This window comes from Phasianus colchicus, chromosome 1 (genome assembly GCF_987193195.1).
Source record: "Phasianus colchicus chromosome 1, bPhaCol1.hap1.1, whole genome shotgun sequence".
Lineage (NCBI taxonomy): Eukaryota > Metazoa > Chordata > Aves > Galliformes > Phasianidae > Phasianus > Phasianus colchicus.
The window spans coordinates 195,584,008-195,609,733 of record NC_143436.1 but is presented as its reverse complement, the minus strand read 5'-3'; the positions used below and the strand labels follow the sequence as shown (position 1 = coordinate 195,609,733).

Below are 25,726 nucleotides of genomic sequence, written 5' to 3'. Positions count from 1 at the left end.
TCGCAATTATCCTGCCTTCCCCACGGCTTTCTTTACAGCCCCGCGTTCAGCCGGTCCCCCGTCCCTTCCCAACGCGGGTTGCGGTTCCCGAGAAGCGCTCGGAGCTCCGCAAACCCGGCGCTGCGGATGGCACCGAAGACATGCATAGGGAGCACTGAGCGCTCGCGCGCATGCGCCCTATTCGCGCACGCCAACCGGAAGGCGGAGCCGCGAGCTGCTCGCTGATTGGTTCCCCCTCACGTGACGGCTCGGCGAAGAGGAAGAGGTGGAGGGCGGTGTTCTCTTCCTATTGGCTCGCCCCCGCCACGTGACGAAGGAGGAGACCGGAAGAGGAAGTGGCGGTGAGAGGGGTGTGGTCGTAGCTCCTCCTTCACGTGACAGGGGCGGTGCGGCCCCTGCCGGACCCCGTAGCGGCGGCGGCGGCGCGTCATGGGCTGCTGCTACAGCTCCGAGGCTGAGGCCTCCGACCAGGTGGGGTCTGTGAGGCCCTATGGGAGGGGCTGTGTGGGTCGTGGGGGGGGCTTGTATGGGTCTGTTGAGGCCCTATGTGGGGCTATGGGGGGCACCTGTGTGGGATTATGGGGTCTGTGTAGGGTTGTGGGGGGACTGTGTGGGACTGTGGGGGCTTACATGGGGGCGTAGGGGGACTTGTGTGGGACTGTGGGGGCATACGGGTGGGGCTGTGTGGGACTGTGGGGTCTGTAAGGGCCTATGTGGCAGTGTAGGGGGGACTATAGGGGGGCTTTGTGGGACTATGGAGTCTGTGGGGGCCTATGGGGCGGGGTGTAAGGGGGTGTGTTTGGGAGTATGGGGGCCTGTGGGGGGGCTGTATGGGACTGTGTGGGTATGGGGTGGGGTGTATGGGGAGACCTGTGTGGTACTGTGGGGTCTGTGGGAGCCTGTGGGGGGGGGCTGTGTGGGTCTGAGAGGGCCTGTGGGGTGCCTGTGTGGGACTATGGGGTCTGTGGGGGCATATGGGGGGGGCCTGTGTGGGACTGTAGGGTCTGTAAGGGCCTGTGTGGTGGTGTAGGGGAGTCTGTGTGGAACTGTAGGGTCTGTGGGGGTGTAGGGGGGCTTGTGTGGGACTATGAAGCCTGTGGAAGCCTATGGGGGGGCCTATGTGAGACTGCTGGGTCTGTGGGGGCTTAAGTGGGGGTGCAGGAGGGTCTAAGGGTGGCTTTGTGAGACTATGGAGTCTGTGGGGGCCAAGGGGCGGGGTGTAAGGGGGTGTGTTTGGGAGTATGGGGGCCTGTGTGGGACTGTGTGGGTATAGGGGGTGTATGGGGAGACCTATGTGGTACTGTGGGGTCTGTGGGAGCCTGTGGGGGGGTTGTGTGGGTCTGAGAGGGCCTGTGGGGTGCCTGTGTGGGACTATGGGTTCTGTGGGGGCATATGGGGGGGGTCCGTGTGGGACTGTAGGGTCTGTAAGGGCCTATGTGGTGGTGTAGGGGAGTCTGTGTGGGACTGTAGGGTCTGTAGGGGTCTACGTGGGGGTGTAGGGGGACTTGCGTGGGACTATGAAGCCTGTGGAAGCCTGTGGGAGGGCCTATGTGGGACTGCTGGGTCTGTGGGGGCTTAAGTGGGAGTGCAGGAGAGTGTAAGGGGGGCTTTGTGGGACTATGGGGTCTGTGGGGGCATATGGGGGAGGTGTAAGGGGGTGTGTTTGGGAGTATGGGGGCTTGTGGGGGGGCTGTATGGGACTGTGTGGGTATGGGGTGGGGTGTATGGGGAGACCTATGTGGTACTGTGGGGTCTGTGGGAGCCTGTGAGGGGGCCTGTGTGGGTCTGAGAGGGTCTGTGGGGTGCCTGTGTGGGATTATGGGGTCTGTGGGGGCATATGGGGGGGCCTGTGTGGGACTGTAGGGTCTGTAAGGGCCTGTATGGTGGTGTAGGGGAGTCTGTGTGGAACTGTAGGGTCTGTGGGGGTGTAGGGGGGCTTGTGTGGGACTATGAAGCCTGTGGAAGCCTATGCGGGGGCTATGTGGGACTGCTGGGTCTATGGGGCTTAAGTGGGGGTGTAGGGGGGCCTATAGGGAGGCTTTGTGGGACTATGGAGTCTGTGGGGGCCAATGGGGGGGGTGTAAGGGGGTGTGTTTGGGAGTATGGGGGCCTGTGGGGGGGCTGTATGGGACTGTGTGGGTATGGGGTGGGGTGTATGGGGAGACCTATGTGGTACTGTGGGGTCTGTGGGAGCCTGTGAGGGGGCCTGTGTGGGTCTGAGAGGGTCTGTGGGGTGCCTGTGTGGGATTATGGGGTCTGTGGGGGCATATGGGGGGGCCTGTGTGGGACTGTAGGGTCTGTAAGGGCCTGTATGGTGGTGTAGGGGAGTCTGTGTGGAACTGTAGGGTCTGTGGGGGTGTAGGGGGGCTTGTGTGGGACTATGAAGCCTGTGGAAGCCTATGCGGGGGCTATGTGGGACTGCTGGGTCTATGGGGCTTAAGTGGGGGTGTAGGGGGGCCTATAGGGAGGCTTTGTGGGACTATGGAGTCTGTGGGGGCCAATGGGGGGGGTGTAAGGGGGTGTGTTTGGGAGTATGGGGGCCTGCGGGGGGGGCTGTATGGGACTGTGTGGGTATGGGGTGGGGTGTATGGGGAGACCTATGTGGGACTATGGGGTCTGTGGGGGCATATGGGGGGGGCCTGTGTGGGACTGAGAGGGTCTGTGGGGTGCCTGTGTGGGACTATGGGGTCTGTGGGGGCATATGGGGGGGGCCCGTGTGGGACTGTAGGGTCTGTAAGGGCCTGTATGGTGGTGTAGGGGAGTCTGTGTGGGACTGTAGGGTCTGTAGGGGTCTACGTGGGGGTGTAGGGGGGCTTGTGTGGGACTATGAAGCCTGTGGAAGCCGATGGGAGGGCTATGTGGGACTGCTGGGTCTGTGGGGGCTTAAGTGGGGGTGCAGGAGGGTGTAAGGGGGGCTTTGTGGGACTATGGAGTCTGTGGGGGCCTATGGGGGGCGTAAGGGGGTGTGTTTGAGAGTTGGGGGCCTGTGGGGGGATCTGTATGGGACTGTGTGGGTATGGGGGAGCGGGGGGGGGTATATGGGGAGACCTGTGTGGTACTGTGGGGTCTGTGGGAGCCTGTGGGGGGGGCTGTGTGGGTCTGAGAGGGCCTGTGGGGGTATATTGGGGGGGGGGGCTGTGTGGGACTGTGGGGTCTGTAGTGGTGTAGGGGGGCTTGGGTGGGACTGTGGGGCTTGTGGAAGCCTGATGGAGGGGGACCTGTGTGGGACTGCTGGGTCTATGGAGGCTTATGTGGGGCTTGTAGGGGGCCTATGGGGGGGTGTAAGGGGGTGTGTGTGGGAGTATGGGGGCCTATGGAAGGTCTGTATGGGACTGCGTGGGTCTGTGGGGGCCTATGGGGAGACCTGTGGGGTCTGTGGAAGCTTATGGGGGGGGCTGTGTGGATCTGAGGTGGCCTATGTGGTGATGTAGGGGGACCTATGGGGGGGGCTTTGTTGGTCTGTGGGGTCTAAGTGGGGTTGTAGGGAGGCCTTTGTGGGTCTGTGTATACCTATGGGGGGGCCTGTGTGGGACTTTGGGGCTTGGGGGGGCTTATGTGGGTCTGTTGGGGCCCTTTGGGAGCGCCTGTGTGGGATTATGGGGTCTGTGTGGGACTGTGGGGGCATATGGGGGGGCCTGTGTGGGACCATAGGGGCTTTAAGGGCCTATGTGGCTGTGTAGGGGGGTCTGTGGAGGCCTATGGCGGGGCCTCCATTGGACTATGGGGTTTGTGGGGCCTATGTGGGGGTTTAAGGGGGTCTGTGGAGGTCTATGGGGGGGGGGCTGTATGGGACTATGGGGCTTGTGGGGGGCTTATGTGGGACTATGGGGCCTGTGAGGACCTATAGGAGTGCCTGTGTGGGGTTATGGGGTCTGTGTAGGGCTATGGGATGCCTATGTGGGGTTATGGGGTCTGTGTGGGTCTTTTGGGGCTTATGTGGGGTGCCTGTGTGGGACTATTGGGGTTTGTGGGGGCCTGTGTGGGACTATGGGATCTGTGGTGGCCTATATGGGAACACTGGGGGACTTGTGTAGGACTATGGTGTCTGTGGGGCCTTTTGGGGAGGCCTGTGGGGGGCTACATGGGGGTGTTGGGGGGCTTGTATGGGACTGTGGGGCCTGTGGAAGCCTATGGGGGGGGCCTATGGGACTGCTGGGTCTGTGGGGCTTAAGGGGGGGGGGTTTATAGGGGGGCTTTGTGGGGCTATGGAGTTTGTGGGGGCTTATGGGGGGTGTAAGGGGGTGTGTGTGTCTGTGAGGGGGTGTATGGGGAGACCTGTGTGGTACTATGGGGTCTGTGGGAGCCTGTGGGGGGGGGCTGTGTGGGTCTGAGAGGGCTTGTGGGGTGCCTGTTTGGGACTATGGGGTCTGTAAGTGCCTATGTGGTGGTGTAAGGGGGTCTGTGGGGGCCAATGGGGGGGCCTACGTCGGACTGTAGGGTCTGTGGGGGTCTACATGGGGGGGGGGGGGGGCTTGTGTGGGACTGTGGGGCTTGTGGAAGCCTATGGGTGGGCCTGTGTGGGACAACTGGGTCTATGGAAGCTTATGTGTGGGGTGTGGGGGGGGCCTGTGTGGGTCTGTGGTGCCCTACATGGGGGTGTAGGGGGGGTTGTGTGGGACTGTGGGGTCTGTGGAGGCCTGCATGGGGTGTAGGGAGTCCTGTGTGGGTCTTTTGGGGTCTGTGTGGGTCTGTGGAGGCCTATGGGGGGGGGGGGGGGGCTGTGTGGGACTGTGGGGTCTGTGGGGGGTCTGTAGGGGTCAGTGTGGAACTATGGAGTTTGTGGGGAGGGTCTGTAAGGGGTCAGTGTGGGACTGTGTGGTCTGTGGGGGGGTCTGTAAGGGGTCAGTGTGGGACTGTGGGGTCTGTGGGAGGGTCTGTAGGGGTCAATGTGGGAGTGGGTGGGGGGTCTGTAGGGGTCAGTGTGGGACTGTGGGGTCTTTGAGGGGGGGGCCTGTAGGGGGTCAGTGTGGGACTGGGGTCTGTGGGGGGTCTGTAGGGGTCAATGTGGGACAGTGGGGTCTGTGGGGGGATCTGTAGGGGGTCAGTGTGGGACTGTGGGGTCTGTAGGGTTCAATGTAAAACTATGGAGTCTGTGGAGGAGTCTGTAGGGGTCAGTGTGGGACGGCGGGGTCTGTGGGGGGTCTGTAGGGGTTGGTGTGGGATTGGGGGGTCTGTAGGGGTTGATGTGGGACTATGGAGTCTGCGGGGGGGTCTGTAGGGGTCAGTGTGGTCTGCGGGGGGGTCTGTAGGCATCAGTGTGGGACAGTGGGGTCTATGGGGGGGATCTGTAGGGGTCAGTGTGGGACAGTGGGGTCTGTGAGGGGGTCTGTAGGGGTCAGTGTGGGACTGGGGGGGGGTCTGTAGGGGTCAGTGTGGGACTATGGGGTCTGTGGGCGGGACTGTAGGGGTCTGTAGGGTTCAATGTAAAACTATGGAGTCTGTGGAGGAGTCTGTAGGGGGCAGTGTGGGACGGCGGGGTCTGTGGGGGGTCTGTAGGGGTTGATGTGGGACTGTGGGGGGGGTCTGTAGGGGGTTGGTGTGGGACTGGGGGGTCTGTAGGACCAATGTGGGACTATGGAGTCTGTGAAGGGGTCAGTGTGGGACTGGGGGGTCTGTGAGGGGATCTGTGTCAATGTGGGACTGGGGGGTCTGTGGGGGGCTCTATAGGCGGTCATTGTGGGACTGTGGGGTCTGTGGGGGGATCTGTAGGGGTCAGTGTGGGACTGTGGGGTCTTTGGGGGGGGATCTAGGTGTCAATGTGAGACTGTGGGGTCTGTGAGGGGATCTGTGTCAATGTGAGACTGTGGGGTCAGTGTGGGACGGGGGTCTTTGAGGGTCAGTGTGGGACTATGGGGTCTGTTTGGGTGTCTGTAGGGGTCAGTGTGGGACTGTGGGGTCTGTGGGAGGGTCTGTAGGGGTCAGTATGGGATAGGGGGGGTCTGTGGGGGTCAGTGTGGAACTGTAGGGTCTGAGAGGGGGCCTGGAGCATTGGACACAGGTTTGGGTGCCACAAGGTGAGAATGACATCAAGCTGTTGGAGAGCATCCGGTGTGGAAAGAGGGGGGCTGTGGAGGTGGGGAAGGGTCTGAGGACCCCAAGGAACGGGACGTGAGCTGAGCACCGTGGGTAACCAGGGGTGGGCAGGGAGCTGCTGTGTTTACTGACCCCTCCTGGGGGATCTGAGCAGTGCTGTGAGGTGGGAAGGAATCGGGGAAGAGGAGCCGGGGGTAAGCGGGGAAGCAGAGCCTGTTTTTTCTCTGCTCCTTCTCACGATTCTCTGACTCTTTCTCTTAGGAAGAAGAGACAAAGCGGCTGCTGGAGCCGGCAGCCAGCCCTCCCAACAAGGCACTGAATGGAGCAGAGCAGAGCTGTCACAGCCTGCCCTCAGCCCGCACCGACGAGCAGGCCATGCTGTCCTCCATCCTCGCCAAAACGGCCATGTAAGCCCTCAGGGTTGGGCACAGCTCGAGCTGCCTGCTGTGTTGTGGGCTCCTCTCTGCAAGAGAGGAAAAGAAAAGAGCAATGGAGCAGTGAAGGATTGGGAAAACCAGCCAGGAGAATGGGAAGGAAGTGGGGTTGTTCAGCGTGGGCAAAAGAGGGCTGAGTTGCCCTGTTATCCCCTGAAAGAAGCTGATGAAAGATATGTCAGTCTCTTTTTAAGTCAGGAGTGAGTGGGGGATGCAAGGAATGGCTTCAGGTTGGATATCAAGGAGAGTTTCTTCATGCCGTGGAGTCACCATCCCTTGGTGGACTCCTAATGGAGGCATGGGTTGAGGGGAAACGGTTTGAAGTTGAGGGAGGGGAGATTTAGGTTGGATGTCAGGGGGGAATTCTTTACTCAGAGAGTGGTGAGGTGCTGGAACAGCTGCCCAGAGAGGCTGTGGATGCCCCGTCCATCCCTGGAGGTGTTCAAGGCCAGGTTGGATGGGGCCCTGGGCAGCCTGGGCTGCTATTAAATGGGGAGGTTGGTGGCCCTGCATGTGGCAGGGGGGTTGGAGATTCATGGTCATTGAGGTCCCTTCCAACCCTGGCCTTTCTGTGACTGGGAGGGGGGATGTTGGGATGTGGCACTGAGGGTTTAGTGCTGGGTGAGCTTTTTGGGGTCTTTTCCAACACTGTGAGGCCAAGGTCGTGTCAGAGAACGGTGGTTGGAAAACACCTCCGTGATTTTCAGCCACCCAAAGTGTGTCCCTCAGTGCCACAGTATTAAACGTTTCCACGGGCCATGACTCTGCCACTCCCTGTGCCAATGCATCACCGCTTGTTTGGGGAAGAAACATTCCCTGATAGCCAACGTGACCCTCGTGTCTCTGCAGTAACATCATCGATGTGTCAGCAGCGGATTCGCAGGGGATGGAACAGCACGAGTACATGGACAGAGCCCGGCAGTACAGGTGGGTCTGCGAACCATTTTGGGGGTGTGGGGGGGGTTGGGTGCTTCTCTCCAGCACCCCACTCCCTTCCTGAGCTGAAAACACCCACGTTTCACCCTCCAGCACACGCCTGGCCATGCTGAGCAACAGCCTGACGCACTGGAAAAAGCTCCCACTGCTGCCATCGCTCACCAACCAACCACACCAGGTGCTGGCCAGCGAGCCCGTCCCTTTTGCAGACCTGCAGCAGGTGAGGAGTGAGAGCAGCCCTCCCACATCGCAACCCTTCGACCCCAGGCGTTCCCAACTTGTGCTGACCCCCTCTTTTCACCCCTCTCCCCCCTCCCAGGTATCTCGGATAGCTGCCTACGCCTTCAGTGCTCTCTCACAGATCCGCGTCGACGCGAAAGAAGAACTGGTTGTACAGTTTGGCATCCCCTGAGCCCAACCCAGCACAGCTTCACCGGGTCGGGGTTTTGTTTCGTTGGCTTTTTTTGTTGTTGTTGTTTTTTCTCCTTTTTTTTTGTCTTTATTTCCCCCCCCCCCCCCCCCATCCCCACAGCACAGAACTTGTACATACGCCCCGTTTCCTATCAATCACCCACAAAATGATGGCGGTCTCACTGACCTCCCCACTTTCACCCCCCTCCAGTGCTGCCCCTGTGGCTTTTTCCCCACTGTGTGCATGGGGGGGCAGTGGGGAGGGGGCTGCATCCTCATTGCTGGGGGTCTGGTATTGCCCCCATACCCTAGGAAGGGCAGGCAGGAGCTGGATGCTCCCAGAGGAGAACTTCCAATGGCTTCCTCCGGCCTCTCCTGGTTTATATGGTTTTCTTTTTGGTTTTGTTTTAATTATTCTTCTTCTGCCACCACAGATAAACACATCCAGCCCGCCCCTGCCTCCTCTCTGTTCCACTGGGTCACTGGGCACCGGGCAGCAGTGGGATGCGTGGCTGTGGGTTCATTCATTACCTGCTCTCTTGGCTTGTTTTTTTTGGGGAGGAGGGGGGGTGGAGTTTTGTATGGGATTTGCTTTTCCCCCCTCCCTTACAAACATCTCAGTGCTCCCAGGTGGTTTCTGGCACCCCCTGCTCCTCCTCCTGCCCAAAGACTGGAGGATGCTGCCAAAAAAAAGACCCCCCCACCCCTCCTGACCCCTCATCTCTGACTCAGCACAGCCCCGGGGTGGGCACAGGCTGTACTGACAGGTAACGGTGATGTGGCTGTGCTGGTGGCTCCAGGATGTGGGGGAGAAGCTGTGCCCTAAATTTTGAGATAAACCCAGCCCAGAAGTGACTGTGATAGCATGGGGGTGAGCCCATTTCCCCCCCATCCTCCTGCCTTGTCCCCAGCAGCCCAACCCAGGTGGGACACCAGTGACACAAAGCCTGTGCCCTAAATGACAGAATGCTATGGCTGGGTGCCATGGGGCAGCCCTACAGTGGGGCTGGGTGCCCCCCCTTTTGCTCCCACCTTTCATTGTGAAGCTCGCTGGGGTCAGGGCTGCCTGTGGGTGCCTCCCCACACAGCCACCTCCCTGCGCTCCTGCGGGGTCACAGCACTGAAATCCAGGGTGCTGAGCTGGGGCAGCAAGGCCAGCACGTAGCGCCTGTGGGGAGGAGCTCAGTGGGACAAGCAGCCCAGTGAGGTGGTGGGGGGGAGGGGGGGAGACGGGCTGGGTTCCATCTGCAGCCCCCCCCATACTTACCTATAGCCCCTCTCCTCCTCCATAGGGTTCCCATACAATGTCAGGCGGTGCAGCTGGTTCAGAGCCCCCAGTTTGTCCACCTCACTCAGGCAGCTGATGGTGTTCCCATGCAGGTAGATGCTCTGCAGCCCCCCCAGCGTGGTCAGCACCTGATTGGGGGGGTAGGGAGGGGGGGGAGAAACTGAGGGTCTGGCCCTATAGCCCCCACTGCAGGGCTGTGAGCTTCACCCTCTTCCTCCCTGTCCCACTCACTGGGTCAATGGTGGTCAGGCAGTTGAAGGAGAGGTCGAGCCAACGGAGCTGTGTGGGGTTGGCCAGGAGCTGCTGCAGGGTGGGGTGCAGCCCCCCCAGGCTGCTCAGTCCGGTGTAAGGCAGGCGGAGTGCCAGGGTGGGAGAAGGGCTGCCCGTGGGGGTCAGATCTGCGTGGCAGGGCTGTGAGAACCCAAACCCACCCTATGTGGGGTGAGTTAAAGAGGGGGGGGAGGGAAGCAGTCCATACTCACCCTGCAGGGAACGCAGTGGGAAAAAGGAGAAGTCGAGGGGGGGGATGAGCTCGGGGGGCAGCAGGTGGGCTGGCATCACTGTGGGGCGGGGGCCAGCCTGGCAGTGGGGGCACAGAGAAGCTCACTGAGGGGGCTGTGGGGTCTGACTGCCCCCCTCTGTTCGCACCCTATAGGGCCTGGCACCACTGCAGCCCTACAGCGAGCCCTGCTCCCCCCTCCCAAAGCACCCACCCTCAGCCCCACGCATCCCCACACCCCATGGCAACCCCGTGCCCGTCCCCCAGGCCCCACTGCTGTCCCTATGGCCCACAGCCACCCGCTCCCCCGTGCAGACCCCAATGCCCGCCCCATTTGCCCCGCCACAGCCCCACAAATCCCTTCACCCCATTGGATACCAGGACCCAATGCCCTCAGTTTGCCCCCACGCGTGTCCCTTGGCCTTAATAAAGCCCCTAACCCCACACATAACCCCACACGTACCCCAGTGCCCCCCCCCCAGGACCCCACAGCCCGGCCCCACACGCCGCCGTTGCCTTGGCAACGCGCCCCCCCCCACAACAGCACCACCGCTCCCAGCGTGCCCCGCGCCTCTCGCGAGACTTTGAACTCGGCGCCCGAGATTTCGGAGCCCGCCCGCACTCGGGCGGCGCGGCACCCAATCACGCGATGCGACGTCACCGCGGAGCCAACCAATGGCGGGAGGCGGCAGGGGGCGTTTGAATCCCGGCGGCGGAGGGCGGGGCCTAAAAGGAGGAGGCGGGGCCTAAAAGGAGGGGGCGGGGCTTGAGGTAGGGGTCTGGGTATGGGGCCTAGGAGTGGGGTTTGGGATTTGGGGTCGGGATTTGGGGTCAGGGTTTGGGGTCGGGGTGTTGGTCTGGGGTGTGAGATTTGGGGTCAGGGTTTGGGGTCTGGGTGTGGGATTTGGGGCCTGGATGTGGAGTTGGGGTGTGGGATTTGGGGTCTGGGGTCTGGGTTTGGGATTTGGGTTTGGGGTCTGGGTGTGGGATTTGGGGTCGGGGTTTGGGGTCTGGGTGTGGGATTTGGGGTCTGAGTTTGGGGTCGGAGATCGGGGTTTGGGATTTGGGGTCAGGGTTTGGGGTCTGGGTTTGGGGCCTGGGTGTGGGGTTTGGGGCCTGAGGTCGGTGTGGGGTGTGGGCTCTGGATCTGGGATCTACAGTGTGGGATGTAGGATCTGTGGTTGGGGTCTGAGGCCTGGATTGTGGCCTTGGGCCTGGGGTATGGGATCAGAGTTTGAGGTCAGGGTCTGGGCCTGGAGCCTTGGGTCAGGATCTGGGGCTGGAGCTGGGGTGTGGGGTCAGGGTCTGGGGTCTGGATCTGTAGTATGGGCCTGGGGCTTTGGGGCCGGGGGGGGGGGTCTGGGCCTGGGATGTGGGATCAGGGCTTGGGGCCTTGAGTCAGGATTTGGGTTGTGGGGCCTGGATCTGGGCCTGGCCTCTGGGTCCGGGTTTGAGGTCTGGGATGAGGGATGTGGAATCTGGGGTCTGGGCACGAAGGCCGGGATTGGGACCTGCACTCTGGGGTCTGGCTTTGGGGTGGAGCTGTGGGGTCTGGCTTTGGGATCCGCGGTCGGAACCGCGTGCTGTGAGGCTGCGTTTGGCCGTGCGTGCGGAACCCATCCCTGCACAGCGTTTTGGTGCCGTGCGCCTTTAACGCGCGCAGCGGCCGTGACGTGGGGCGGCGTTGGGCCAGGAAGGGAAACCATCTCCTGGAGCAGCCCCAGCGCGGACCCAACAACTTTTCTTTGTGCAGATTCTTCGGTGCCCCCCCACTGCTGCCGGCCGGGGGGGGGAGGGAAGGGTTGCTTGGATGGAGGATTGACGCCGGGGGGGGGGCACAGGGCACGGCAGCGGCGCTCCGGTAAGAGCCCAACAAAGACTTTTGTGTGCCTTCCGTGTTTGTTTGCAGCGGGGAGGAGGAGGAGGAAGAGGAGAGGACGGAAAAGGAGGAGGAGGCAGCGGTGGGGGGTTGGGGGGGGGGAGGAGAGGGGGGCAGCCCTTGGCTCGCAGCCCCCCGTGGCTTGCAGCCCCCCATTCTGGGTGCTGTGCCGAGTTGCGCTCGCCAACATCCGGGTGCTCTGTGCCCCCCCCCAGGGGTGTGTGCCCCCCCCTCCACCCTGCTGGGTGTGAGCCCCACAGATTGGGGCTGTGTGGGGTTGGGAAGCAACACCAGGTGCTCCCTGGGGGGGGGGTTTGGGGTCTGTCCTCCCCCCACAATGCTGTGCCCTGAGGAGGGTGCTGCCTTGCGTAACGCTGTGTTGTGACGGAGCGGGCACGGAGGGGGGGGGGCAGGAACAACAACACAGGGATGGCACTACTGGAGCATTTTGGGTCCCCTCCTGTTGTGCCTAAGAGAGGAAAGATGGGGGGAACGTTGGGTCCTTTCCATTTGCTCCTTCCCGCGGCTTTGGGTCCGGGTTGGTGCCGCCAATGGAGGAGGAGGAGGAGGAAGAGGAGGAGGAGGAGGAGGTGGGAGTGCCGTAGCTCAGAACGCGGGGAAATGGGGGCACGGTGCTGTCACTGCAAGGATGTCACCATCCTGCTGTCACCGAGCCCCAGTGCCCGGTGTCCCCCCCACCCCAGTGCCACCGGACACAAACAGAGCCCCTCTAGGTTCTGCCTTCCACCCTGCCCTGCCCGGGGGGGGGAGTGGAGGGGGGGCACAGGGAGCTGCAGCCCTTGGGGACCCCCATCCCCACGTGGTGTTTTTGGGTTATGTCCAGCCCCTGGGGCGGGGTTGTCAGGGTGGCACCCGGGACATTGGAGGCAAAGGTCGCCATGGGGGGGAGCTGCAGGGGGAGGGCAGCTGGCAGTGATCCCATGGGTGCATGGCAATGGCACTGAGCGGGGCCGGGGGGGGCCTTCCTGTGTGGGTGACCACTGTGGGCACAGAGGGGACCCCCATGTCACCACTGTGTCTTGAGGAGCAGCGCTAGGGAGGAGCCAAGGGATGGGGACGTGGTTTGCACTGTGCTGCTTCCCTGCGTGGCCAAACCCTGTGTGTTCTGGGGGGCGGACGCTGGGCCCCCCCTGATAGTGGAGGGGAGACTTCTGCTGCCTGGAGATAGCAGAGAGCTGGGGGCAGGGAGGTGACTCCTGCAGGATGGACGCGGGGACACGTGTGGTGACGGGTGGTGGGGCAGGAAAGGGGGCAGCACCCCATGGCTGAGATCCTCGGTGGCACAATGGTGGTGACAGCGCTGTCACCAGCCCCTCCCAGCCCCCACTGTGCTGTGCGAGATGTTGGGCTTCTAAAGGAGCGAGGAGGGGGGGGAGCTGGGATGTGCCCTGTGGTCGTGTGAAGGCCAAACACATCCTCTCCTGGGCTCCCTGAGGGTGCTCCTGGCTCTGAAAGGAGGAAAGAATGGCGACCTCATGCACACTGCGAGGTGCCCGGGCACCACCATGCTTGGCACTGTGCTCCCCTGCTCCCCCCGAGCCCCACGTTCCCAGGGAATGTAGGTCACCCGACTACAATCACTGCTCTGTGCCGTGTGCTGCTGGCTGTGCCGCTGTCCCCTGCCGACGTGGGGCTGGGAACGTCGTGCTGTGAGGACAGGGGACACCCACTGCTGTCCCCGAGCACTCCGCCGGGCTTCTCCCTCCTAAAAATGAACATGTTGGCTGCTTCCTTCGGTAACGGAGGGACACATCCTTCTTCCTCATGTGCAAAAGCAGAATTGTGATGTTTGGTTCTTTAATTGCTTTTAATTTTTCCATGTTTGTTGGTGTTTCCAGGTCTGGGCGTTACACTGGCAGCCTCGCAGCGATGCCGCTCCACACCACCAGAGCCGCCGCGCTCCTTGCTTGGGTAACACACAGTGATGGTGCTGGGAGGGGCTGCAAGGACCCCGGGGGGCTCAGGCTTTGGGGCTGGGGACAAGAAGCCACAGTGCTGCTTCCTGAGCTCCCCCCTTCATTTCTAGGTGAACAGCACCAAGGTGTGCATGGAGCCGCTCGGCGGTCTGTCCCAGCTGCAGGACTGCCGTGTTTTCATCCAGATCATCAATAAGATGTGAGTGACCAGGGCTGGGAGTGTAATTTCCCCCCACTCCCCACCCCCCGTGCAGCGGGAGTTGCTCTCCCTCCCCAAATGCTGCTGGGAGAAGGAAGGGGTGTGAACACTTCTCCTGGAGGGAGGGTCCTGAGGAAGCTTTGGGTCCATGAAGAAGCACCCCATGGAGTGGGCACAGACCCCTCCCCACTGACCCATCACAGCACAGGGACAGCTTTTGGGGCGGGGAGGGGCAGAACTCCAATCTTGAGAGCTGCATCCGTCACTTGCAAGCGTGAGGGTGATTAAAGCTGGCGTGTAATTAGTGCCCCAGCGAGGCCGTGCTCCCGCAGCCGGTCCTGAGGAGCTCAGTCCTTGCTATAATTATCTCCAGCACGGTGTAACAAGAGCTGCTCGGAGCAGGGCGGGGAGGAAGGAGCCATGCACTGAGATATATTTAGTCAGAGCTGCTTCACCTCTCCGGCTGCGCTTTGGCTGGGATTAGCCAGGATCACAGCACCATGCGCTCACCCCACAGCCAATCCCTGCACCAGATCCCCCCGTTTGTGGTGTTGTGAGGGTGAGCACTGTCGGCAGAGCGTGGCTGGCAGGCACGTGGTCTGCATTTGTGTTGGCTACGCTGAGCAGAAGCGTTGGATGAGAGCCACGACAGCCAGCTGCGGTTCCTTCCTTAAACCCAGCAGCTTTGCTCCCCTCTGTGATTTGCCCTTCACAGAAGCGAGCCCCAGAGCACAGCATGCAGTGTGGTGTGCTGATCCTGGGGGGGCTGGAAGTCCTGGATCTCCCCCCCCCCGCCCCGGTTTTATCGGGGCTGCCAGCAGCAGGGATTGCTCACTTTGCTGCCAGGCAGCTTGGGGAAAACCCCGTCTTGCAGAGAGCCAAAGAGCCGCCTCTGGGCTGTTCAACAAAGTGAAGCTGTGAAAGCAGCCTTTGTTCCACCTCTTGCATAACACTCACACTGCCTGTGCTCTCTTGCAGCCACAGGACTGAGGAGGGGGAGTCTGTCCTGGAGCAGCCCCTGGCAGAGCGAGCAGCCTTCATCTGTGGCTTCCTGCAGAGTAAGAACCTACCATGATCCCATCCTGCAGCCTGGCCCCTTCCCTGCAGGCACACATCCGTGGTTCCCTTGGGTGCCCGGATGCTGTGTCCCAGCAGTGGGCTGCATCTCCTTCTCCTCTTCCTGCTCTTCCTTGCTCGTGTGCTTGGAAACCTTCTTTTGCATTGCAGAGCTCTGCAAGCACAAATCGGCCACGGAGAACCTGGTGTCAGCACAGAAGCTGCTGGAGGGAGAAGAGCTGGAGTTGGCCAAGGTACCTCAGTGCCACGCGGGTCTTCTGGCCCATCACACGTCCTCTCTGCCATGAGAAAACGTGGGGTATCCTGGTGGGACTGCAGTGCCCCCGGGGCTGATGGTGGCTCTGAGATGGTGGCTGCACCTCGAGGAGCGTTGGCGCGTGCCTGGTGCCACCTGACTCCCCCTGACACACTGCCTGCTTCCAGGTAGCCGTGCTGCTCCTGTACCACAGCTCCATGAGCAGCAAGAGCCCCTGGGATTGGAATGAGTTCGATTACCAGGTCCAGGTAATGCCCCGAGGTCCCAGGGTTGGGTGTGCGCCCACACCTCCATCCCAGAACTCACCTGGAGCCCTGCTCTCATGGCTCCTGTCCCACAGGTCGAGCTGGCTACCATCCTCAAGTTTGTGCTGGACCATGAGGAGAGCCTGAGTGAGAACCTGGAAGCATTCCTGCAGCGCAGAGGTGAGTGTGGCACTTGGTCAAGCCTGGTGCCAGCTGTCAGCAGTGGTGTGTGCAGGGAGAAAAGAGGAGAGGTCTGTCCCAGCTGGGATCTGTGCTTCCTGTACACTTGGGGCTTCGGATCTGAGCCTTCATCCTCCTGATTCCTTCCTCCTGGTATGAAACCAAAACCTGAACCGTGCTCCTTGCCTCCCAGCACCGCTGTCCTCGCCCGGCACATCCAGCAGCAGCTCTGAGGAGCGCTCGCCAGGGCTCTCCAAACCGCAGGTGCGCTTCCTGGAGCTGCAGAAGATCGCCTCCTCCTCCTCCAGCATGAACAAGTACGTCCTTGTTCTCTGGCACGTTTTTGGGGGGGACATGGGGGTGTCACCGGGGATGTCCTTTGCCAACAGCAAGCACGGACACTTTCCAGAGCAGCTGGTGTCTCCTCGTGTCCTGGGCTGGGTTGCAGAGGGCTGGACTCTGTATCTCTGATGCTAAGCAGTGTTCCTCCTGCAGCATGCTCCCTGGAGCACCAGCCTCACCTGTGGGGGATGTCCTGCAGACCCCTCAGTTTCAGCTGCGAAGGTTGAAGAAGCAGCTGGCTATCGAGAGGGAGAACCGGGACGAGCTGGAGATGGAGCTGGCAGAGAACCGCAAACTCATCACTGAGAAGGGTGGGTGCCTGGGGGGGTGTCCTGGGCACAGGGAGGGGTCTCCAGGACAGGGACCTGTGGGTTTGGGATTTTCTGTGATGGCTTTGACCCCACTAGAACCATGCTCAGGTCCTGAGCCCAGATGAGCACAGTTTGCAGCTTCAGAGCAAGGATGTTGGGGTTGGCTCTGCTTTGCTCCAGTTCCTCCTTCCCTTTTTCACTCCCTTAATAAATTCTGGGCAACCAGTGGTGCCTGAATGATGCCAGTGCTGCCCAGCCTGGCTCCTTGTGCGTTACCTTTCCCCCGGGCAGAGGGATGAGTGTCCCACACTGTGCTGGGGGCTCAGCTTAGCAGCAAGGGGTGGTGATGTGCCTTTCTCGTGGTGATGTGCCCTCCTCTTCACGTTCCCCAGAGGCTCAGATCAACATGATGCAGCACCGCATCGACCGCTTGGCTCTGCTCAATGAGAAGCAAGCTGCAGACCAGCTGGAGCCCAAGGAGATGGAGGAGCTGAGGGAGAGGAATGAGAGGTAACGCCCGCAGGTTTCTGTGTCCCTGAAAACTTTTGGGGTGATATTGGATGCTGTTTCCTAAAGGTTTCCATTGCTGGGGCCCAGCTGTTGGATTTGGTACAGGAATCTTCAGTGCAGCCACCGAGCTCACGATGGGCTGCAGCCCAGAAGCTGCTTTTGGTCTAAAACTATAACTCCTGAGAGTGGGTCTTTGAGCTCCCATCCCCTTACTGATTGTTAGTTGCAGCAGATCTGAGCTGGGCTAGAACTGCCACTGCCATGCTGCATCTCACTCTGCCCTGTCCCCTGTCTGCAGCCTGGAAGCTGTTTCACTGATTTATTTTTATGTTGCAGAGGTTCTAACTGGAATCCTGCAGCTCTGGAGAGTAGTCAGGGCCACACAGAGCTCAAACACCAACATCCCCAGCCATGTTCTGCTTCGTGGCTTGTCAGGGCCCCACTTAGGGCTTTCTCAGCACCACGCAGAGATGCCCACATACCCTGGTGTCCCCAGCGATGCCCTCTCTTCCCTTGCTCTTGCTGAGGTGTGCCACTGCTCTCCCACAGCCTGCTGGTGCGCTTGCATGAGGCCCTGAAGCAGTGCCAGGATCTGAAGACTGAGAAGGGCCAGATGGACCGCAAAATCAACCAGCTCTCCGAGGAGAACGGGGACCTCTCCTTCAAGGTACGGGGCTGCGCTCCTGTTTTGCATCTTGGTGGCAGTACTCCTTGCAGACAGCCCTTGGAGCAAGGGCAGCATCAGCCTTAAGAACAAAAGCTTCATTGGCAGTGGGCACAAAGTACATTTTGGGTTTGCCCTTTGTGGTCTGTAAATGTTGCCTGCATTCAGCATCTTGGATGTGGTGTGGCTGATGAAGCCCTGCATGCACCCGGATTTGGGATGGCCTCCAATGTTTCCATTGAGCTGAGCTGACTTCCCTGCTTCCCTCACAGCTGCGGGAGATTGCCAGCCACCTGGTGCAACTGCAGGATGCCCTGAATGAGCTCTCCGAGGAGCACAACGCTGCGCTGACGCAGTCCCAAGCAAAGCAGGTGCAGCTGGAGGGCGAGCTGAGGGCTGTGCTGCAGGAGAAGGTGAGGGGTTGGGGATGGGTGTCCCCCGAGAGCAGGAAGTGTTCCCCACCTCCTGCCCTGCTCCATCCCCTGTCTGTGTCTGCAGAAATGCCTGGAAGAGAAGGTCGAGATCCTCCAGGGGAAGATTTCCCTGCTGGAAGACCAGCTGGCCAAGCTGGGGCACTGCAGCACGCAGGAAAAGGGAGAGGTCATGGGCGATGTCCTGAAGGTACAGACAGGTTGTCTGTGATGAGAGCGAGCTCAAAGCTCTTCCAGTCACAGCAGTGCTCAGCAGCCCATCCTGCTGTGCCCCAGCATGCAGCAGTGAGGGGACAGAGCTGGGTGCTCCCTTCAGGGTGCCTGCTGTGGGGCTGAGCATGCCATCCGCATGGTGTTTGAGACTGCAGCTCCCTGCTGGCTGCCCCAGTGGGGATGGGGCTGCTTCTGCACAGTGGAGGAAAGGCTCTCAGAAATGCCTGAAGTGAAGGCAGGGCTCGGCTTGTTGGGGGTGCGGTGGGTTCGCTGGCTGTAAAGTTCTTGTGGAATTGTTGTGTGCTGCTCGAATGATGTCTGGGGATGTTTTTGTTATGTTTTCCCTCCTTCCTTTTCTCTCCGCCAGCTGGAAGAGCTGAAGCAGGAGGTGTCCAGCCTCACCACCAAAGGCATCGAGCTCCAAGCCTCCGTCCTGCGGCTGGAGGAGGAGAAGAGCCAGCGGGATGCAGCACTGCAGGCGGAGCGCAGCCGCTTCGAGGTGGAGAAGGTCCAGCTTGGCACCCACATCTCCACCCTGCAGAGCTCCGTCTCTGAGCTGCACCTGGCCAAGGAGAAGCTGGAGCAGGAGCTGCGGGCGCAGGAGGCGCGCCTGACGGCCCAGGCAGACGCACTGACAGCGGAGGTGGGCAAACTGAGTGGATTCCTGCAGCAGCAGGAGCAGGAGGCAGCTGGGCTGCGGCTGCAGGCAGAGAAGGAGCGGGCGCAGGCAGAGGAGTTGCGGCGCCGGGACGTGGCCTCCCAGGAGGCTGTCAGCGAGCTGAGCCGGCGCGTGGAGCAGCTGGGTGCCAGCCTGAAGCACAGCGAGGAGGAACTGGCACGGGTCACGCAGGAGGCGGAAGGGAAAACCAGGCAGCTCGGGGCTGAATGTGAGAAAGCTGTCCAGGAGAGGGATGCAGCCCTGCAGCAGCTGCAGCACTTGCAGCAAGCCAAGGAAATGCAGCTGGCAGCCCTGAGCAGCCAGCTGCAGAGCCTGGAGGCGGCCAGCAAAGCTTCGTCTATGGAAATGCAGCAGGAGAAAGCTGAGTTGAATGAGAAGGTCCAAGAGCTGCAAGCCCGTGTCCTCGAGCTCAGTGCACAGTGCCAGCAGAGCTCTGCCCAGGCGGGGAGTGCCGAGACGCTGCGAGCCCAGCTGCGGGAGCTGGAGGGCAAGCTGAAGGAGAGCCAGCAGAAGCTGGCTGACAAGGAGAAGGTGGCCAAGGAGAACACGCGCCTGCAGGAGCGGCTGCTCTTCCTGGAGGAGTCGGTGCGCAACACTGAGGGCATCCTGGAGGACGAGAAGAGGAGGGCAGCTGAGAGTCTGGAGGGGAACCTGGCCAGGATTGCAGAGCTGGAGGCGGAGAAGCAGCAGCTGGTGCAGCGTGGTGAGCAGGCCCTGCAGGAGCGAGGAGAGGAGCTGGCCAGGAGGCAGGCACTGGAAGCACGGCTGCAGCAGGTGGCAGAGGAGCGTCGGGAGGAGACAGCAGCCCTGCAGCGGCAGCTGGCCGAGGTGGCCAAGGGGGAGGAAGGAGAGCGTGGCAGGCTGGAGAAGAGGCTGCAGGAGCTGAGCCGGGAGAACAGGCAGGCCTGCCAGCGGCTGCAGGCCGAGCAGGAGAGGGTGGCAGACCTGGAAGCCCGCATGGCACGCATGGCCAGTGAGCAGCAGGAGCAGCTGGCTGCCCTCCAGGCCCAGCTGGCCAGCACTAAAGAGAAGGAAGGCAAGGAGCAGGAGAAGCTAGCGAGTGCTGAGCGCGTGGTGAAGTTAGAGGCAGAGGTGCGGAAGGCAAGCGAAGCGCTCGAGACCATCTCCAAGGAGCTGTCACAGGAGAGGCTGAAATCCAAGGAGCTGGAAGCTGTGGCCACGCAGGAGGCCGGCGAGGTGGCCCGGCTGAGCGCGGCGCTGGAGGAGGCAGCACGGGAACGTGGGCAGGAGCTGGCACGGCATGAGGAGGAGGCAAAGCGCCTGCAGAAGGAGCTGGAGGACGCCAGGGCTGATTGTGCCGCTGAGAAAGCACGCAAGGCAGAGCTGGAGGTACAGCTGCAGAACTCCATCAACGAGCAGCGGGTGGAGCGCTCGGCGCACCAGCAGGAGCTGGCGCGGTCCCTGGAGCTGATCGAGGAGAAGGAGGGAGAGCTGGATGAGCTGCGGCTGAAGAACGTCTCGCGGGGCGAGGAGCTGAGGGACCTGCAGAAGACAGTCAGCAAACTGAAAGGGGAGCTCGCCTCGGTGGAAGCGGTGAAGGAGCGGGCGTCCAAGATGGACAGCGAGCTGCAGGGCTTCCTGGAGGCTGCCCGGAGTCGGGACGCTGAGGTGGACAGCATCAAGGCAGTGTACGCCAAGGAGGCATCACTCAAAAACCTGGAGGAGAAGATTCGCCACCGAGAGCAAGAGTCTGGCTCCAGCCAGGACCTCTACCAGGAAAAACTGAAAGAGGCCCAGATGCTGAGCGTGGAAGTGGAGCGGCTGGAGCAGAAGTGCCGGGAGCAGCAGGACACCATCACAGGGCTGGAGAAAGCCGTGGCTGAAGGCCGGGCTGCTGCGTCCCAGCAGCAGCAGGCAGAACTGGAGGCATCACGGAGGGAAGTGGCGCAGCACCGGGAGGCGGCGGCAGAGCTGCAGAGGCAGCTGGAGGCCTCACGCTCAGCCCAGGCCCTGCAGGATGGCACCGTGGAGAGCCTGAGGAAGGAGCTGCAGGACAAGAGCAAGGAGCTTGCCCAGAGCAAAACGGCTGTGGCTGCTGCTGAGAAGGAGCTGGCGTCCCTGCGTGCTGCAGCGCAAGAAAAGGGCCACCTGGAGGAGGGCTGGAAGGAGCAGCTGTCACAGTGCATCCAGGAGCTGGAGAGGAAGAACAGCCTGCTGGGCAGCCTGGAGCATGAGGTGTCCATCCTGCACCGGCAGCTCACTGAGAAGGAGGGCGAGAGCAAGGAGCTGAAGCGCCTGATCATGGCCGAGTCGGAGAAGAGCAAGAAGCTGGAGGAGAGGCTGCGGGTGCTGCAGACCGAGATGGCCACGGCCGCGTCGCGAGCGGCTGAACGCTGCTCACTGATGAAAGTGGAGGTACAGCGATGCCAAGAGGAGATGGAGAAGCAGCGGATGACCATCGAGGCACTGAAGAGGGACCGCCACTGCCAGAGCGAACGCGAGGAGGAGCTGCGGCAGGAGGTGAAGGTCTGCCAGGACAAGTTCTTCCAGAAGGAGCAGCTCCTCTCCTCCCTGCAGCAGGAGCTGGGCAGTGCCCAGGCGTTGGCCGGAGAGGTGGTGCCGCTGAAACACCTGTGCCAGCAGCTGCAAGCTGAGCGTGCCTCGCTGGAGAGCAAGCACCGCGAGGACCTGGAGCAGAGGGCGAAGGCCACCAATGCGCTGCAGGCGGAGCTGGCCCGGGTCAGGCTGGAGGTGGCCGAGCTGCCGGCCCTGCGTGACAGAGCAGCTGAGCAGGAGCGTGCGCTGCAGCGGCTGCAGAAGGAGGCAGCGAGCTCCAGCGAGAGGCTGGCAGCCCTACAAGCAGCCAACGGCCGGCTGGCTGAGGAGAACCGTGCGCTGAATGAGAGCGTGAGCCGCGGGCAGCAGCGCCTGGATGCTGAGCTGGGGCAGGTGAGGGAGAAGCACACACGGGAACTGGAGTGCGTGAGGCTGGAGGCGGAGAAGGCGATGGCCAACAGCAGGCAGGAGGCCGAGGAGGCGGCCAGGAAGCTGGAGGCGATGAGCAATAAGTATGAGAACGCCAAGGTGAAGGTGCTGGAGGAGAGGCAGAAGTTCCAGGAGGAGAGGCAGAAGCTGATGGCGCAGGTAGGGGCCGGTGGAGCTCTGCAGTGTGGGTGCACGACATGGATTTTGGGGCAGAGCACTCGGGATGGGGCTGTGCCATGGGGAGGGCATGTGTGGGCTCCATGTCGTTCGCTTCTGCTGGGTCTGCCCAGGGCTGTGGTGGCTTCCAGCTGAGATGGTTGCCCATGAGCTTCCCCAAAGCCCTCAGAGCCAGGGCCCTGCTCCCGCCTCATCCCCATTCCTAAGCCAGGAGCTGTCTTACGGCCCAGGTTCACCAACCCCAGGTGTCTCTGCTCCCACCCCATCCCTGTTCCTAAGCTGGGGGTTATCTTAGGGCCCACGTTCATTAAGGCACAGGGGAAGCCCTGATTTCATCGCAGCCCTACAAACTCTTCTCTTGGGCCCATCGGGGTGGGAGCTGGGGGGATCCACACCTGCAGTGGGCAGTGCCTTGCGCATGCCATGTCTTCACCCTTTTTTTTTTTTGCTTGCCACAGGTGGAGCAGCTAGAGGTATTTCAGAAAGAACAAGCAAAGCAGGTAACACACATCGAGTGTCGGCTGCTTAAACGGTGACGGTGCGCGGCCCCATCCGCCTGCCAGCAGAGCTGCTGCCTCCTTACCCACTGATGGCAGCGGGCTGTTCCCAGCTCCAGGTCTCTGGGCTCTCATGTCCACCCCACGGGGAGGAGAAACAGGGTCCCATCTATCCACCCTCACAGATTGGGCTGGAGGTGTTGGATTGTGGGTGTTTTTTATTTTATTTTATTTTATTTTATTTTTTAATGCAGCACTGATCTCAGAGCCAACCTCTGGGGAACTGCTGCTGCTCGAGCAGACGTGGCCAACGTGGGGTTGCTCCTCGCGGGGTCACCCCCATCCCCTGCCTCACGTTGTGGGGACAAAGCCCCCATCCCTGTCCCCAGCCTAGAGGCTTTGCAGGATGCTCTCTCGTCCCTGGGGAGGTGACAGCCCCTGGGGCAGCACGCTGAACTTTGGCACGGCAAAACCATTTGGGGCTGAGCCTCCTCCCGCTGCTTGATCCCACTGTGGGCAGTTGGCGCTGGAGACGGCTGCGTCGGCCACGGGTGTGCGAGGGGATGGCCAGGGGAGGGGGGAACAGAGTTTTCCTTCCCTGCCTGCTGCCCTCGGGTGACCAACCTGTGCCCTGCTAGGTGGAGGAGCTGAACAAGAACCTGGCACAGCATGAGAAAGCCACGCGGAGCCAGCAGCAGAGAGTTAAGGTAGGTGGATGGGGATGCTCAGCAGCTGGGGCGGCTTTGCTGTGGAGCTGGGGGGAGGTTCTGATCCGATCCCTTCCATGCAGGTGCTGGAAGGAGAGCTGCAGAGCGAGGCCACGCGCCAGCAGGAGAGGGTGGCAGAGCTGCAGGAGCAGCTGGCACAGAAGGAGCAGGCGGCCGAGCACTACAAAGCCCAGGTGAGCTGCTGCAAGCTGTCACCATCCCTGTGCTCAGTGGGGAACCTCGACGGGCTGCTGATTTTCCTTCTCCTTCTGCTTCTTCTCAGATGGAAAAGGCAAAAACTCACTACGACGCAAAGAAACAGCAGAACCAGGACCTGGCAGAGAAGCTGAAGGCCATGGAGCAGCTGCAGAAGGAGAACGCGGAGCTGAGGACGGAGTCAGAGCGCTTGGCCAAGGAGCTGCAGCAGAGCGTGCTGCAGGCTAAGGAGGCTGAGCTGAGCTGCAGGGAGCTGAGCGGGCAGGTCCGCAGCCTGGAGGCACAGGTAGGCACAACCCAACTCTCTGCCTTCCTGCTTCCTCACTGGAAGAGTTGGCCCACCTCTCCCTGCTTCCCCCCAGCTGGAATTTGCCGACAAGCAGCTTCGGGAGCACGGCAAGATCCCGGCCCCCAAGGCCACGCTGAAGGAACCAGAGAGCTTCCGCCAAAACCCCTCCGACCTCAGCACCGACAGCCTGGACCTCAGCCTGGACGAGGGACAGCCACTCAACTCCACCAGGTACAGTGCTGCCCCGTGCTGCCCCATGTTGCCCCCAGCCCCGCTTTGCCCCCCAGCCCCACGCTCAGCCCTCGTGCCCCATCCTGCAGGAAAGCCACCCGCTCCCACTCGGATGGCTCAGCCATGCCAGATGGCACAGAGCCACGCACGTCACAGCGGCTGCCACGGAAGGTGGAGTCCTTGGAGAGCCTCTACTTCACACCCATCGCCAGCCGCACGCAGCCCAAGCTGGAGAGCAGCGTCGGTTCTCTGGGCGACGTCTCGCTGGAGTCGGGCTGCAGGACGCGCTCGGGGCGCCGCCGCACCACGCAGATCATCAACATCACCATGACCAAGGTGAGGGGGGGCAAGCCAAACGCTGGGCTGGGGGTCTGCTGCATCACCTCACCTTTCCTCTCTTCCTTCTGCCAGAAAGAGACCACCACGGAGGAGCCGGGCGGCGCGGACGCGTCCTTCAGCAGCATCCTCTCCGAGCAGCCCCAGAAAGCCGCCCCGGCGCGTTCCCGGCTGCGCTCTGCGCGCTCCCTGGCCAGCTTCCCCTCGCAGGACTCCCTGACCAAGCTGGACACCTCCTCCCCTCAGGAGCCATCAGGCCACGCTGCGCTGCTCAGCCTCCCCGGTTACCGGCCGGCCACACGCAGCGCGCTGCGACGCTCTCAGGCGGGCAGCAGCTCCAGCTTGGGTGAGTGGGTGGGGAGCTCTATCCTGATCTAAACGCGAGGCTGCCCCTCTCCAACTCTCAATGTTTTGCCTTCAGGTCGCAGCAGCATCTACCTGGGGACGTGCCAGGATGAACCGGAGCAGCTGGACGATTGGAACCGCATCGCCGAGCTGCAGCAGCGCAACCGCGCCTGCCCGCCGCACCTCAAGACCTGCTACCCACTGGAGAGCCGGGTAAGGGCAGCGGGGGGCACGCAGCCACCCCCTCCCACCACCCCCAGGTGCGTGCAGCCCCTGACTCCTGCTCTTCCCCCTCCCTGCAGCCTTCTGACTTGCTTGGCACCATCACGGATGAAGAGATGAAGACTGGCGACCCGACGGAGACGCTGCGGCGCGCCAGCATGCAGCCCTCGCAGATCGCCGAGGGGACGGCCGCCCGCCGCGGCACGCTGGGAGGGGGGTGGGCTCACGGTGGTGGCATCACCACCCGGCAGCAGCGCAAACGACTCTCGGATGAATCCCACCAGGGCCCCGACACCCCTGAGGTGAGCAGAAACCCCTCGGCGTCCCACCCCAAAGATCGGGGTGCGATGCGCCGGATGCTGCTGGGCACGGAGACTCCCTGGGGCAGCTCCGAGCCCTTCTGATTTCCCCTGCTCCTGTCCCAGCTTTCCCCCCCAGTTGTGATCCCACTTCCCAGCTGAATGTCCCCACTGATCCTCTCTCTTGCCTTTCTCCCAGTCCAAGAAGCCTGTCAGCTGCTTCCCACGCCCCCAGACCCCCCGGGAGCGGCGCAGCTCCCACCTCAGCCGGCGGAGCGAGCAGCAGGCACCCAGCAAGCAGGTGGGCAGCTCAGAGGGACTCTGCAAAGGAGAACCAGAGCTCCCTGGCCCGCTCCGAGCTCCTCACCATCCTTCTTTTTCATCCCAGCCCGAGCGCCGCCAGTCGATGGCCTTCAGCATCCTCAACACCCCCAAGAAGCTGGGGAACAGCCTGCTGCGCCGAGCTGCCAACAGGAAAACCACCCCCAAGAACTCCCCCCGTGGCACCGCGCGCCGCTCGCCCCGCATCGCCTCCGCCAAGTCCCCCAAGGGCAAGGTGGGCAACCTGGGGGGCACCTCCTTAGCCCCCTTTGTGGGGTGACCATCCCTCATCCCCCTTTCTCTTGCAGGCCGGCCGCAGAGCGCTGAAGGACACCAAGTTCTGAGGTTTCCCAACCTGTCTCCTCACTCCTCCTCGCTGCCTCACAGCTCAGCAACACCAAAGGGACACTCGGGACCGCTGTGGGGCATGTGGGGCAGAGGGAATGGGATAGTGACATCAGTCCCCGAGGAACCCTGGCTCCCTGCTGCCCTCGTGGAGGGGAGAGGAGACCTTTTTAAAGTGTTTCTACTTGTAAATAAATTGTATTTTTCTCCTGCTGTCGGAGTCTTGTTTCTATGGGCAGGAGGACTGCCGCATGTTCAAGGAACGTTTGGA

At 61.8% G+C, this 25,726-nt stretch overlaps 3 protein-coding genes across 5 annotated transcripts; 2 read left to right on the top strand and 1 right to left on the bottom strand.

Moving 5' to 3' along the window:
* The first annotated feature begins 168 nt into the window (after positions 1 to 168).
* LAMTOR1 (late endosomal/lysosomal adaptor, MAPK and MTOR activator 1) lies at positions 169 to 8,267 on the top strand. Its single transcript, XM_031601117.2, has 5 exons — positions 169 to 471; positions 6,295 to 6,440; positions 7,317 to 7,394; positions 7,497 to 7,623; positions 7,723 to 8,267. The coding sequence occupies exons 1-5, from the start codon at positions 430 to 432 to the stop codon at positions 7,813 to 7,815; spliced, it is 486 nt and encodes a 161-aa protein (XP_031456977.1). The 5' UTR covers positions 169 to 429; the 3' UTR covers positions 7,816 to 8,267.
* On the bottom strand, positions 6,409 to 10,151 carry LRRC51 (leucine rich repeat containing 51). 3 transcript variants are annotated; one of them, XM_031601113.2, is made up of 6 exons: positions 10,065 to 10,150; positions 9,585 to 9,681; positions 9,334 to 9,500; positions 9,082 to 9,230; positions 8,847 to 8,982; positions 6,409 to 6,496 (listed from the first exon to the last, which is right to left on the bottom strand). In XM_031601113.2, exons 2-5 carry the CDS (start codon positions 9,658 to 9,660, stop codon positions 8,871 to 8,873), a joined length of 504 nt encoding a protein of 167 aa, XP_031456973.2. In that variant the 5' UTR covers positions 9,661 to 9,681; positions 10,065 to 10,150; the 3' UTR covers positions 6,409 to 6,496; positions 8,847 to 8,870. The 3 variants fall into 3 exon arrangements, with proteins under 3 accessions (XP_031456973.2, XP_031456974.2, XP_031456975.2); XM_031601115.2 differs by lacking the exon at positions 6,409 to 6,496 and adding an exon at positions 7,915 to 8,326 and having other exon boundaries at positions 10,065 to 10,151; XM_031601114.2 differs by lacking the exon at positions 10,065 to 10,150 and having other exon boundaries at positions 9,585 to 9,944.
* Positions 10,152 to 10,428: 277 nt separating this feature from the next.
* Positions 10,429 to 25,668, top strand: NUMA1 (nuclear mitotic apparatus protein 1). Its single transcript, XM_031601112.2, has 26 exons — positions 10,429 to 11,462; positions 13,340 to 13,412; positions 13,528 to 13,616; positions 14,595 to 14,674; positions 14,844 to 14,926; positions 15,117 to 15,197; positions 15,290 to 15,374; positions 15,568 to 15,691; positions 15,870 to 16,027; positions 16,420 to 16,537; positions 17,087 to 17,204; positions 17,474 to 17,614; positions 17,700 to 17,822; positions 18,213 to 21,629; positions 22,106 to 22,147; positions 22,783 to 22,851; positions 22,935 to 23,045; positions 23,135 to 23,353; positions 23,430 to 23,587; positions 23,677 to 23,923; positions 23,999 to 24,269; positions 24,345 to 24,481; positions 24,571 to 24,792; positions 24,989 to 25,090; positions 25,178 to 25,345; positions 25,419 to 25,668. The coding sequence occupies exons 2-26, from the start codon at positions 13,371 to 13,373 to the stop codon at positions 25,452 to 25,454; spliced, it is 6,441 nt and encodes a 2,146-aa protein (XP_031456972.2). The 5' UTR covers positions 10,429 to 11,462; positions 13,340 to 13,370; the 3' UTR covers positions 25,455 to 25,668.
* The last annotated feature ends 58 nt before the right edge of the window (positions 25,669 to 25,726 follow it).